At 42.5% G+C, this 14,768-nt stretch overlaps 1 protein-coding gene across 1 annotated transcript in view; it reads right to left on the reverse strand.

The window, feature by feature from the left end:
- Nucleotides 1–740: 740 nt before the first annotated feature.
- Nucleotides 741–14,768, reverse strand: part of LOC140383540 (tectonin beta-propeller repeat-containing protein 2-like) — a gene marked incomplete at its 3' end in the record, with an annotated part of 111,907 nt that continues 97,879 nt past the window's right edge. Inside the window, exons 4-5 of the mRNA XM_072465985.1 lie at nucleotides 5,023–5,151; nucleotides 741–872 (exon numbers count right to left, since the gene is read on the reverse strand). Coding sequence (XP_072322086.1) covers nucleotides 741–872; nucleotides 5,023–5,151 — 261 coding nt within the window. The remainder of the gene's footprint in view (nucleotides 873–5,022; nucleotides 5,152–14,768) is intronic.

The following is a 14,768-nucleotide window of genomic DNA, read 5'->3' on the forward strand; positions in this document are numbered from 1 at the left end:
GTCACAGGGGCCACAGGTGTCACAGGGGGCACAGCCGTCACAGGGCCACAGGGGGCACAGGGGGCACAGGCGTCACAGGGGCCACAGGTGTCACAGGGGGCACAGCCGTCACAGGGCCACAGGGGGCACAGGGGGCACAGGCGTCACAGGGGCCACAGGGGCCACAGGGGGCACAGGCGTCACAGGGGCCACAGGGGGCACAGGCGTCACAGGGGCCACAGGGCCACAGGCGTCACAGGGGCCACAGGGGCCACAGGGGGCACAGGCGTCACAGGGGCCACAGGGGCCACAGGGGCCACAGGGGGCACAGGCGTCACAGGGGCCACAGGGGCCACAGGGGCCACAGGGGCCACAGGGGGCACAGGGGCCACAGGGGGCACAGGGCCACAGGGGCACAGGGGGCACAGGGGGCACAGGGGCCACAGGGGGCACAGGCGTCACAGGGGCCACAGGGGCCACAGGGCCACAGGGGCACAGGGGGCACAGGGGCCACAGGGGGCACAGGCGTCACAGGGGCACAGGGGCCACAGGGGGCACAGGGGCCACAGGGGGCACAGGGGCCACAGGGGGCACAGGCGTCACAGGGGCCACAGGGGCCACAGGGGGCACAGGCGTCACAGGGCCACAGGGGGCACAGGGGCCACAGGGGCCACAGGGGCCACAGGGGGCACAGGGGCCACAGGGGGCACAGGGGCCACAGGGGGCACAGGTCACTTCTGGACATGGATCTGGGCTTGTACCTGGTCCAGGTCGAGCGCAGTGAAGACCACTCGTCCTTTGTGGTCTCCAGAGAAGAGCTTCATGCCGTTGGTGCTCCAGGCCAGAGCGGTGACGGGCCCTCGATGAAGGCCCTGCACATCCAGTCGCCGCAGCTGCAGTGACAAAGACGAGTCAGGATCAGACACATTTCACATTTTCCATGATATTTCCATAAACATTTCCCAACTTCCCATGACCTGGAATCACTTCTTCTCACATCATTTTCTTCTTTTGAAATATTTCTTTCCTTTTTCAAATGAAGACCAGAGCGAGACATACACACAATATACACACAATATACACACAATATACACCACATATACACACAATATACACACAATATACACACAATATACACACAATATACACCACATATACACACAATATACACACAATATACACCACATATACACACAATATACACACAATATACACCACATATACACACAATATACACCACATATACACACAATATACACACAATATACACACAATATACACACAATATACACACAATATACACCACATATACACACAATATACACCACATATACACACAATATACACACAATATACACACAATATACACCACATATACACACAATATACACACAATATACACCACATATACACACAATATACACACAATATACACCACATATACACACAATATACACACAATATACACACAATATACACCACATATACACACAATATACACACAATATACACCACATATACACACAATATACACACAATATACACCACATATACACACAATATACACACAATATACACCACATATACACACAATATACACACAATATACACACAATATACACACAATATACACCACATATACACACAATATACACACAATATACACACAATATACACACAATATACACACAATATACACACAATATACACACAATATACACCACATATACACACAATATACACACAATATACACACAATATACACACAATATACACACAATATACACACAATATACACACAATATACACACAATATACACACAATATACACTACATATACACACAATATACACCACATATACACACAATATACACACAATATACACACAATATACACACAATATACACACAATATACACACAATATACACCACATATACACACAATACACACAATATACACCACATATACACACAATATACACACAATATACACACAATATACACCACATATACACACAATATACACACAATATACACCACATATACACACAATATACACACAATATACACACAATATACACCACATATACACACAATATACACCACATATACACACAATATACACACAATATACACACAATATACACACAATATACACACAATATACACCACATATACACACAATATACACACAATATACACACAATATACACACAATATACACACAATATACACACAATATACACACAATATACACACAATATACACCACATATACACACAATATACACACAATATACACACAATATACACACAATATACACCATATATACACACAATATACACACAATATACACACAATATACACCATATATACACACAATATACACCACATATACACACAATATACACACAATATACACACAATATACACACAATATACACACAATATACACCATATATACACACAATATACACACAATATACACACAATATACACCATATATACACACAATATACACCACTTATACACACAATATACACACAATATACACACAATATACACACAATATACACCACTTATACACACAATATACACCACATATACACACAATATACACACAATATACACCACATATACACACAATATACACACAATATACACACAATATACACCACATATACACACAATATACACACAATATACACCACATATACACACAATATACACACAATATACACAATATACACCACATATACACCACATATACACCAAATATACACCACATATACACACAATATACACACAATATACACACAATATACACCACATATACACACAATATACACACAATATACACACAATATACACACAATATACACCACATATACACACAATACACACAATATACACACAATATACACACAATATACACCACATATACACACAATATACACACAATATACACACAATATACACACAATATACACACAATATACACCACATATACACACAATATACACCACATATACACACAATATACACACAATATACACACAATATACACACAATATACACCACATATACACACAATATACACCACATATACACACAATATACACACAATATACACACAATATACACACAATATACACACAATATACACCACATATACACACAATATACACCACATATACACACAATATACACACAATATACACACAATATACACACAATATACACCACATATACACACAATATACACACAATATACACACAATATACACCACATATACACACAATATACACACAATATACACACAATATACACACAATATACACACAATATACACCACATATACACCACATATACACCACAATATACACACAATATACACCACAATATACACCACATATACACCAAATATATACCACAATATACACCACATATACACCAAATATACACCAAATATACACCACAATATACACCACATATACACCAAATATACACCACATATACACCACATATACACCACAATATACACCAAATATACACCAAATATACACCACATATACACCACATATACACCACATATACACCACATATACACCACAATATACACCACATATACACCAAATATACACCACATATACACCACATATACACCACATATACACCACAATATACACCACAATATACACCAACAAGAACAAAAAAGAGACAAATCATACTGGCTGAGAAATAGATTTTCAAAGTTAGGGGTTACTTCCACATCGACACAGTTTTTGTTGCAAACAACTTTACTCAGACTTCACTTTTGCCGCAAAATTAAAGCGAGCATTTCCGAGGACACATGAACATGACCGAACGCAGCGGCCAATCAGATGCCCGCTTACACGGACCCCGCTCGGCCATTGAGAAGCGAGAATACTGCGAAGTGGCATGTCCGTCAAAACCAAACTTAAGCAATGAAAATGCCCCAAATATGGACAAATTACTACAGATTTTTTTTGTAGGAATTTTGATACAGGGGCACGAGGGGCCCCTCCTTATTCAAACCCCGGGCCCCCGTCTATTTCGCGGCCTGTCATGGCACACAGAACCCAAAGGACCAACGTCTGTCAAATGTCTCCATTTTCAAATTAATTATTTTCCATTTCATGAATGTCCAGAATAATGTCCGTCCAGTCCTTGATTGACGCTGTGTTTTGTGTCAGCCATTTTGGTAAGGGCCAAATACAGAGTCCCAAGCCTATGAAGACCCAGGACACGCTGGAGGGACTATATCTCTCGGCTGGCCTGGAAACGCCTCGGGGTCACCCCGGAGGAGTTGGAGGAAGTGTCTGGGGAGAGAAAAGTGTGGGAGTCCCTGCTCAGACTGCTGCCCCCGCGACCCGGCCCCGGATAAGCCGAAGAAGATGGATGGATGTCTGTCTCCTGCTGCCACATCCTCTCCAACAGTCTGCCTCTTCATGTGTCATGTGACTGTTCAGACTCTTCATACATTTGTATTATTTAGATATAAATCATTTTGAAATTTCAGATGTATAAGATTATATTTAAAAAATATTTCAGTCGATGGAGGATGAAAATTGGAAGAGTTTGAACTTCTGGTTATTTGTTCTGTGTATTATTACTGCAGTAACAGAGTTGGTCTGTGTATTATTACTGCAGTAACAGAGTTGGTCTGTGTATTATTACTGCAGTAACAGAGTTGGTCTGTGTATTATTACTGCAGTAACAGAGTTGGTCTGTGTATTATTACTGCAGTAACAGAGTTGGTCTGTGTATTATTACTGCAGTAACAGAGTTGGTCTGTGTATTATTACTGCAGTAACAGAGTTGGTCTGTGTATTATTACTGCAGTAACAGAGTTGGTCTGTGTATTATTACTGCAGTAACAGAGTTGGTCTGTGTATTATTACTGCGGTAACAGAGTTGGTCTGTGTATATTTACTGCAGTAACTTCAGACTTGAAGATTTGACACAGAATAAAACCAGATCAGTCGTAGCCGCCCCGGGGCAGATTCATGTGACTGACCTGTTTGTTACGTCCAGGTAAAGGTGAGACCAACTGGAAGACGGCGACACGCCCCGAGGCTGTTCCCACGGCAACCAGGTCGTCAAAACAGGAGAGCAGCTTCACGGCCGTAAGAGAGTCCGTCTTTCCCTGAGCAACAGAGAACGTAAAGAACGTGTAACACGAGAACGTAAAGAACGTGTAACACGAGAACGTAAAGAACGTGTAACACGAGAACGGACAGAACGTGTAACACGAGAACGTGTAACACGAGAACGGAAAGGACGTGTAACACGAGAACGTGTAACACAAGAACGTGTAACACGAGAACGGACAGAACGTGTAACACGAGAACGTGTAACACGAGAACGTAAAGAACGTGTAACACGAGAACGTAAAGAACGTGTAACATGAGAACGTGTAACACAAGAACGTGAAACACGAGAACGGACAGAACGTGTAACACGAGAACGTGTAACACGAGAACGTAAAGAACGTGTAACACGAGAACGTAAAGAACGTGTAACATGAGAACGTGTAACACGAGAACGTAAAGAACGTGTAACACGAGAACGTAAAGAACGTGTAACACGAGAACGTAAAGAACTTTTAACACGAGAATGTAAAGAACGTGTAACACGAGAACAGAAAGAACGTGTAACACGAGAACGGAAAGAACGTGTAACACGAGAACGTGTAACACGAGAACGTAAAGAACGTGTAAAACGAGAACGGAAAGAACGTGTAACACAAGAATGTGTAAAACGAGAACGGACAGAACGTGTAACACGAGAACGTATAGAACGTGTAACACGAGAACGGAAAGAACGTGTAACACGAGAACGTGTAACACGAGAACGGAAAGAACGTGTAACACGAGAACGTAAAGAACGTGTAACACGAGAACGTAAAGAACGTGTAACATGAGAACGTGTAACACGAGAACGTAAAGAACGTGTAACACGAGAACGTAAAGAACGTGTAACACGAGAACGGAAAGAAAATGTAACACGAGAACGGAAAGAACGTGTAACACGAGAACGTGTAACACGAGAACGGAAAGAACGTGTAACACGAGAACGTAAAGAACGTGTAACACGAGAACGACGAGAACGTAAAGAACGTGTAACACGAGAACGGAAAGAACGTGTAACACGAGAACGTAAAGAACGTGTAACACGAGAACGTGTAACACGAGAACGTGTAACACGAGAACGGAAAGAACGTGTAACACGAGAACGGAAAGAACGTGTAACAGAAGAACGTAAAGAACGTGTAACATGAGAACGTGTAACACGAGAACGTAAAGAACGTGTAACACAAGAACGTAAAGAACGTGTAACACGAGAACGTAAAGAACGTGTAACACGAGAACGTAAAGAACGTGTAACACGAGAACGTAAAGAACGTGTAACACGAGAACGGACAGAACGTGTAACACGAGAACGGAAAGAACGTGTAACACGAGAACGTAAAGAACGTGTAACATGAGAACGTGTAACACGAGAACGTAAAGAACGTGTAACACGAGAACGTAAAGAACGTGTAACACGAGAACGGAAAGAACGTGTAACACGAGAACGTAAAGAACGTGTAACACGAGAACGTGTAACACGAGAACGGAAAGAACGTGTAACACGAGAACGTAAATAACGTGTAACATGAGAACGTGTAACACGAGAACGTAAAGAACGTGTAACACGAGAACGTAAAGAACGTGTAACACAAGAACGTAAAGAACGTGTAACACGAGAACGGAAAGAACGTGTAACACGAGAACGTAAAGAACGTGTAACATGAGAACGTGTAACACGAGAACGTAAAGAACGTGTAACACGAGAACGTGTAACACGAGAACGGAAAGAACGTGTAACACGAGAACGTAAATAACGTGTAACATGAGAACGTGTAACACGAGAACGTAAAGAACGTGTAACACGAGAACGTAAAGAACGTGTAACACAAGAACGTAAAGAACGTGTAACACGAGAACGTAAAGAACGTGTAACACGAGAATGTGTAACACTAGAACGTGTAACACGAGAACGTAAAGAACGTGTAACACGAGAACGTAAAGAACGTGTAACACGAGAACTTGTAACACGAGAACGTAAAGAACGTGTAACACGAGAACGTGTAACACGAGAACGTAAAGAACGTGTAACACGAGAACGTAAAGAACGTGTAACACGAGAACTTGTAACACGAGAACGTGTAACACGAGAACGGAAAGAACGTGTAACACGAGAACGTGTAACACGAGAACGTAAAGTACGTTTAACACGAGAACGTAAAGAACGTGTAACACGAGAACGGACAGAACGTATAACACGAGAACGGAAAGAACGTGTAACACGAGAACGTGTAACACGAGAACGTAAAGAACGTGTAACACGAGAACGTAAAGAACGTGTAACACGAGAACGTAAAGAACGTGTAACACGAGAACGGAAAGAACGTGTAACACGAGAACGTAAAGAACGTGTAACATGAGAACGTGTAACACGAGAACGTGTAACACGAGAACGGAAAGAACGTGTAACACGAGAACGTAAAGAACGTGTAACATGAGAACGTGTAACACGAGAACGTAAAGAACGTGTAACACAAGAACGTAAAGAACGTGTAACACGAGAACGTAAAGAATGTGTAACACGAGAACGTGTAACACTAGAACGTGTAACACGAGAACGTAAAGAACGTGTAACACGAGAACGTAAAGAACGTGTAACACGAGAACGTAAAGAACGTGTAACACGAGAACTTGTAACACGAGAACGTGTAACACGAGAACGGAAAGAACGTGTAACACGAGAACGTGTAACACAAGAACGTAAAGAACGTGTAACACGAGAACGGAAAGAACGTGTAACACGAGAACGTAAAGAACGTGTAACATGAGAACGTGTAACACGAGAACGTAAAGAACGTGTAACACGAGAACGTGTAACACGAGAACGTAAATAACGTGTAACATGAGAACGTGTAACACGAGAACGTAAAGAACGTGTAACACAAGAACGTAAAGAACGTGTAACACGAGAACGTAAAGAATGTGTAACACGAGAACGTGTAACACTAGAACGTGTAACACGAGAACGTAAAGAACGTGTAACACGAGAACGTAAAGAACGTGTAACACGAGAACGTAAAGAATGTGTAACACGAGAACGTGTAACACAAGAACGTAAAGAACGTGTAACACGAGAACGGAAAGAACGTGTAACACGAGAACGTAAAGAACGTGTAACATGAGAACGTGTAACACGAGAACGTAAAGAACGTGTAACACGAGAACGTGTAACACGAGAACGTAAATAACGTGTAACATGAGAACGTGTAACACGAGAACGTAAAGAACGTGTAACACAAGAACGTAAAGAACGTGTAACACGAGAACGTAAAGAATGTGTAACACGAGAACGTGTAACACTAGAACGTGTAACACGAGAACGTAAAGAACGTGTAACACGAGAACGTAAAGAACGTGTAACACGAGAACTTGTAACACGAGAACGTGTAACACGAGAACGGAAAGAACGTGTAACACGAGAACGTGTAACACAAGAACGTAAAGAACGTGTAACACGAGAACGGAAAGAACGTGTAACACGAGAACGTAAAGAACGTGTAACATGAGAACGTGTAACACGAGAACGTAAAGAACGTGTAACACGAGAACGTGTAACACGAGAACGTAAATAACGTGTAACATGAGAACGTGTAACACGAGAACGTAAAGAACGTGTAACACAAGAACGTAAAGAACGTGTAACACGAGAACGTAAAGAATGTGTAACACGAGAACGTGTAACACTAGAACGTGTAACACGAGAACGTAAAGAACGTGTAACACGAGAACGTAAAGAACGTGTAACACGAGAACGTAAAGAATGTGTAACACGAGAACTTGTAACACGAGAACGTGTAACACGAGAACGGAAAGAACGTGTAACACGAGAACGTGTAACACGAGAACGTAAAGAACGTGTAACACGAGAACGTAAAGAACGTGTAACACGAGAACGGACAGAACGTATAACACGAGAACGGAAAGAACGTGTAACACGAGAACGGAAAGAACGTGTAACACGAGAACGTAAAGAACGTGTAACACGAGAACGTAAAGAACGTGTAACACGAGAACGGAAAGAACGTGTAACACGAGAACGTAAAGAATGTGTAACACGAGAACGTGTAACAGGAGAACGTGTAACAGGAGAACGTGTAACAGGAGAACGTAAAGAACGTGTAACACGAGAACGTAAAGAACGTGTAACATGAGAACGTGTAACACGAGAACGTAAAGAACGTGTAACACGAGAACGGAAAGAACGTGTAACACGAGAACGTAAAGAACGTGTAACACGAGAACGGAAAGAACGTGTAACACGAGAACGGAAAGAACGTGTAACACGAGAACGGACAGAACGTGTAACACGAGAACGGAAAGAACGTGTAACATGAGAACGTGTAACACGAGAACGTAAAGAACGTGTAACACAAGAACGTAAAGAACGTGTAACACGAGAACGTAAAGAATGTGTAACACGAGAACGTGTAACACTAGAACGTGTAACACGAGAACGTAAAGAACGTGTAACACGAGAACGTAAAGAACGTGTAACACGAGAACGTAAAGAACGTGTAACACGAGAACTTGTAACACGAGAACGTGTAACACGAGAACGGAAAGAACGTGTAACACGAGAACGTGTAACACGAGAACGTAAAGAACGTGTAACACGAGAACGTAAAGAACGTGTAACACGAGAACGGACAGAACGTATGACACGAGAACGGAAAGAACGTGTAACACGAGAACGTAAAGAACGTGTAACACGAGAACGGAAAGAACGTGTAACACGAGAACGGACAGAACGTATGACACGAGAACGGAAAGAACGTGTAACACGAGAACGTGTAACACGAGAACGTAAAGAACGTGTAACACGAGAACGTAAAGAACGTGTAACACGAGAACGGAAAGAACGTGTAACACGAGAACGTGTAACACGAGAACGTAAAGAATGTGTAACACGAGAACGTGTAACAGGAGAACGTGTAACAGGAGAACGTGTAACAGGAGAACGTAAAGAACGTGTAACACGAGAACGTAAAGAACGTGTAACACGAGAACGGAAAGAACGTGTAACACGAGAACGGAAAGAACGTGTAACATGAGAACGTGTGACAGGAGAACGTGTAACAGGAGAACGTAAAGAACGTGTAACAGGAGAACGGAAAGAACGTGTAACACGAGAACGTGTAACACGAGAACGTAAAGAACGTGTAACACGAGAACGGAAAGAACGTGTAACACGAGAACGGACAGAACGTATGACACGAGAACGGAAAGAACGTGTAACACGAGAACGTGTAACACGAGAACGTAAAGAACGTGTAACACGAGAACGTAAAGAACGTGTAACACGAGAACGGAAAGAACGTGTAACACGAGAACGTGTAACACGAGAACGTAAAGAATGTGTAACACGAGAACGTGTAACAGGAGAACGTGTAACAGGAGAACGTGTAACAGGAGAACGTAAAGAACGTGTAACACGAGAACGTAAAGAACGTGTAACATGAGAACGTGTAACACGAGAACGTAAAGAACGTGTAACACGAGAACGGAAAGAACGTGTAACACGAGAACGTAAAGAACGTGTAACACGAGAACGGAAAGAACGTGTAACACGAGAACGTAAAGAACGTGTAACATGAGAACGTGTAACACGAGAACGTAAAGAACGTATAACATGAGAACGTGTAACACGAGAACGTGTAACACGTGAACGGAAAGAACGTGTAACACGAGAACGTAAAGAACGTGTAACACGAGAACGGAGAGAACATGTAACACGAGAACGTGTTACACGAGAACGTAAAGAACGTGTAACACGAGAACGTGTTACACGAGAACGTAAAGAACGTGTAACACAAGAACGTAAAGAACGTGTAACACGAGAACGGAAAGAACGTGTAACATGAGAACGGAAAGAACGTGTAACACGAGAACGGAAAGAACGTGTAACATGAGAACGTGTGACAGGAGAACGTGTAACAGGAGAACGTAAAGAACGTGTAACAGGAGAACGGAAAGAACGTGTAACACGAGAACGTGTAACACGAGAACGTAAAGAACGTGTAACACGAGAACGGAAAGAACGTGTAACACGAGAACGGACAGAACGTATGACACGAGAACGGAAAGAACGTGTAACACGAGAACGTGTAACACGAGAACGTAAAGAACGTGTAACACGAGAACGTAAAGAACGTGTAACACGAGAACGGAAAGAACGTGTAACACGAGAACGTGTAACACGAGAACGTAAAGAATGTGTAACAGGAGAACGTGTAACAGGAGAACGTGTAACAGGAGAACGTGTAACAGGAGAACGTAAAGAACGTGTAACACGAGAACGTAAAGAACGTGTAACACGAGAACGTAAAGAATGTGTAACACGAGAACGGAAAGAAAATGTAACACGAGAACGGAAAGAACGTGTAACACGAGAACGTGTAACACGAGAACGGAAAGAACGTGTAACACGAGAACGACGAGAACGTAAAGAACGTGTAACACGAGAACGGAAAGAACGTGTAACACGAGAACGGAAAGAACGTGTAACAGGAGAACGTGTAACAGGAGAACGTGTAACAGGAGAACGTGTAACAGGAGAACGTAAAGAACGTGTAACACGAGAACGTAAAGAACGTGTAACACGAGAACGTAAAGAATGTGTAACACGAGAACGGAAAGAAAATGTAACACGAGAACGGAAAGAACGTGTAACACGAGAACGTGTAACACGAGAACGGAAAGAACGTGTAACACGAGAACGACGAGAACGTAAAGAACGTGTAACACGAGAACGTAAAGAACGTGTAACACGAGAACGTAAAGAACGTGTAACACGAGAACTTGTAACACGAGAACGTGTAACACGAGAACGGAAAGAACGTGTAACACGAGAACGTGTAACACGAGAACGTAAAGAACGTGTAACACGAGAACGTAAAGAACGTGTAACACGAGAACGGACAGAACGTATGACACGAGAACGGAAAGAACGTGTAACACGAGAACGTAAAGAACGTGTAACACGAGAACGGAAAGAACGTGTAACACGAGAACGGACAGAACGTATGACACGAGAACGGAAAGAACGTGTAACACGAGAACGTGTAACACGAGAACGTAAAGAACGTGTAACACGAGAACGTAAAGAACGTGTAACACGAGAACGGAAAGAACGTGTAACACGAGAACGTGTAACACGAGAACGTAAAGAATGTGTAACACGAGAACGTGTAACAGGAGAACGTGTAACAGGAGAACGTGTAACAGGAGAACGTAAAGAACGTGTAACACGAGAACGTAAAGAACGTGTAACACGAGAACGGAAAGAACGTGTAACATGAGAACGGAAAGAACGTGTAACACGAGAACGGAAAGAACGTGTAACATGAGAACGTGTGACAGGAGAACGTGTAACAGGAGAACGTAAAGAACGTGTAACAGGAGAACGGAAAGAACGTGTAACACGAGAACGTGTAACACGAGAACGTAAAGAACGTGTAACACGAGAACGGAAAGAACGTGTAACACGAGAACGGACAGAACGTATGACACGAGAACGGAAAGAACGTGTAACACGAGAACGTGTAACACGAGAACGTAAAGAACGTGTAACACGAGAACGTAAAGAACGTGTAACACGAGAACGGAAAGAACGTGTAACACGAGAACGTGTAACACGAGAACGTAAAGAATGTGTAACACGAGAACGTGTAACAGGAGAACGTGTAACAGGAGAACGTGTAACAGGAGAACGTAAAGAACGTGTAACACGAGAACGTAAAGAACGTGTAACATGAGAACGTGTAACACGAGAACGTAAAGAACGTGTAACACGAGAACGGAAAGAACGTGTAACACGAGAACGTAAAGAACGTGTAACACGAGAACGGAAAGAACGTGTAACACGAGAACGTAAAGAACGTGTAACATGAGAACGTGTAACACGAGAACGTAAAGAACGTATAACATGAGAACGTGTAACACGAGAACGTGTAACACGTGAACGGAAAGAACGTGTAACACGAGAACGTAAAGAACGTGTAACACGAGAACGGAGAGAACATGTAACACGAGAACGTGTTACACGAGAACGTAAAGAACGTGTAACACGAGAACGTGTTACACGAGAACGTAAAGAACGTGTAACACAAGAACGTAAAGAACGTGTAACACGAGAACGGAAAGAACGTGTAACATGAGAACGGAAAGAACGTGTAACACGAGAACGGAAAGAACGTGTAACATGAGAACGTGTGACAGGAGAACGTGTAACAGGAGAACGTAAAGAACGTGTAACAGGAGAACGGAAAGAACGTGTAACACGAGAACGTGTAACACGAGAACGTAAAGAACGTGTAACACGAGAACGGAAAGAACGTGTAACACGAGAACGGACAGAACGTATGACACGAGAACGGAAAGAACGTGTAACACGAGAACGTGTAACACGAGAACGTAAAGAACGTGTAACACGAGAACGTAAAGAACGTGTAACACGAGAACGGAAAGAACGTGTAACACGAGAACGTGTAACACGAGAACGTAAAGAATGTGTAACAGGAGAACGGAAAGAAAATGTAACACGAGAACGGAAAGAACGTGTAACACGAGAACGTGTAACACGAGAACGGAAAGAACGTGTAACACGAGAACGACGAGAACGTAAAGAACGTGTAACACGAGAACGGAAAGAACGTGTAACACAAGAACGTAAAGAACGTGTAACATGAGAACGTGTAACACGAGAACGTAAAGAACGTGTAACACGAGAACGTAAAGAACGTGTAACACGAGAACGTAAAGAATGTGTAACACGAGAACGTAAAGAACGTGTAACACGAGAACGGACAGAACGTGTAACACGAGAACGGAAAGAACGTGTAACACGAGAACGTAAAGAACGTGTAACATGAGAACGTGTAACACGAGAACGAAAAGAACGTGTAACACGAGAACATAAAGAACGTGTAACACGAGAACGGAAAGAACGTTTAACACGAGAACGTAAAGAACGTGTAACATGAGAACGTGTAACACGAGAACGTAAAGAACGTGTAACACGAGAACGTGTAACACGAGAACGGAAAGAACGTGTAACACGAGAACGTAAATAACGTGTAACATGAGAACGTGTAACACGAGAACGTAAAGAACGTGTAACACGAGAACGTAAAGAACGTGTAAAACAAGAATGTAAAGAACGTGTAACACGAGAACGGAAAGAACGTGTAACACGAGAACGTAAAGAACGTGTAACATGAGAACGTGTAACACGAGAACGTAAAGAACGTGTAACACGAGAACGTGTAACACGAGAACGGAAAGAACGTGTAACACGAGAACGTAAATAACGTGTAACATGAGAACGTGTAACACGAGAACGTAAAGAACGTGTAACACGAGAACGTAAAGAACGTGTAACACGAGAACGTAAAGAACGTGTAACACGAGAATGTGTAACACTAGAACGTGTAACACGAGAACGTAAAGAACGTGTAACACGAGAACGTAAAGAACGTGTAACACGAGAACGTAAAGAACGTGTAACACGAGAACTTGTAACACGAGAACGTGTAACACGAGAACGGAAAGAACGTGTAACACGAGAACGTGTAACACGAGAACGTAAAGAACGTTTAACACGAGAACGTAAAGAACGTGTAACACGAGAACGGAC

This window comes from Eucyclogobius newberryi, unplaced genomic scaffold, assembly GCF_026437365.1.
Source record: "Eucyclogobius newberryi isolate DKJ021-1_F unplaced genomic scaffold, fEucNew1.0.hap1 SCAF_53, whole genome shotgun sequence".
NCBI lineage: Eukaryota > Metazoa > Chordata > Actinopteri > Gobiiformes > Gobiidae > Eucyclogobius > Eucyclogobius newberryi.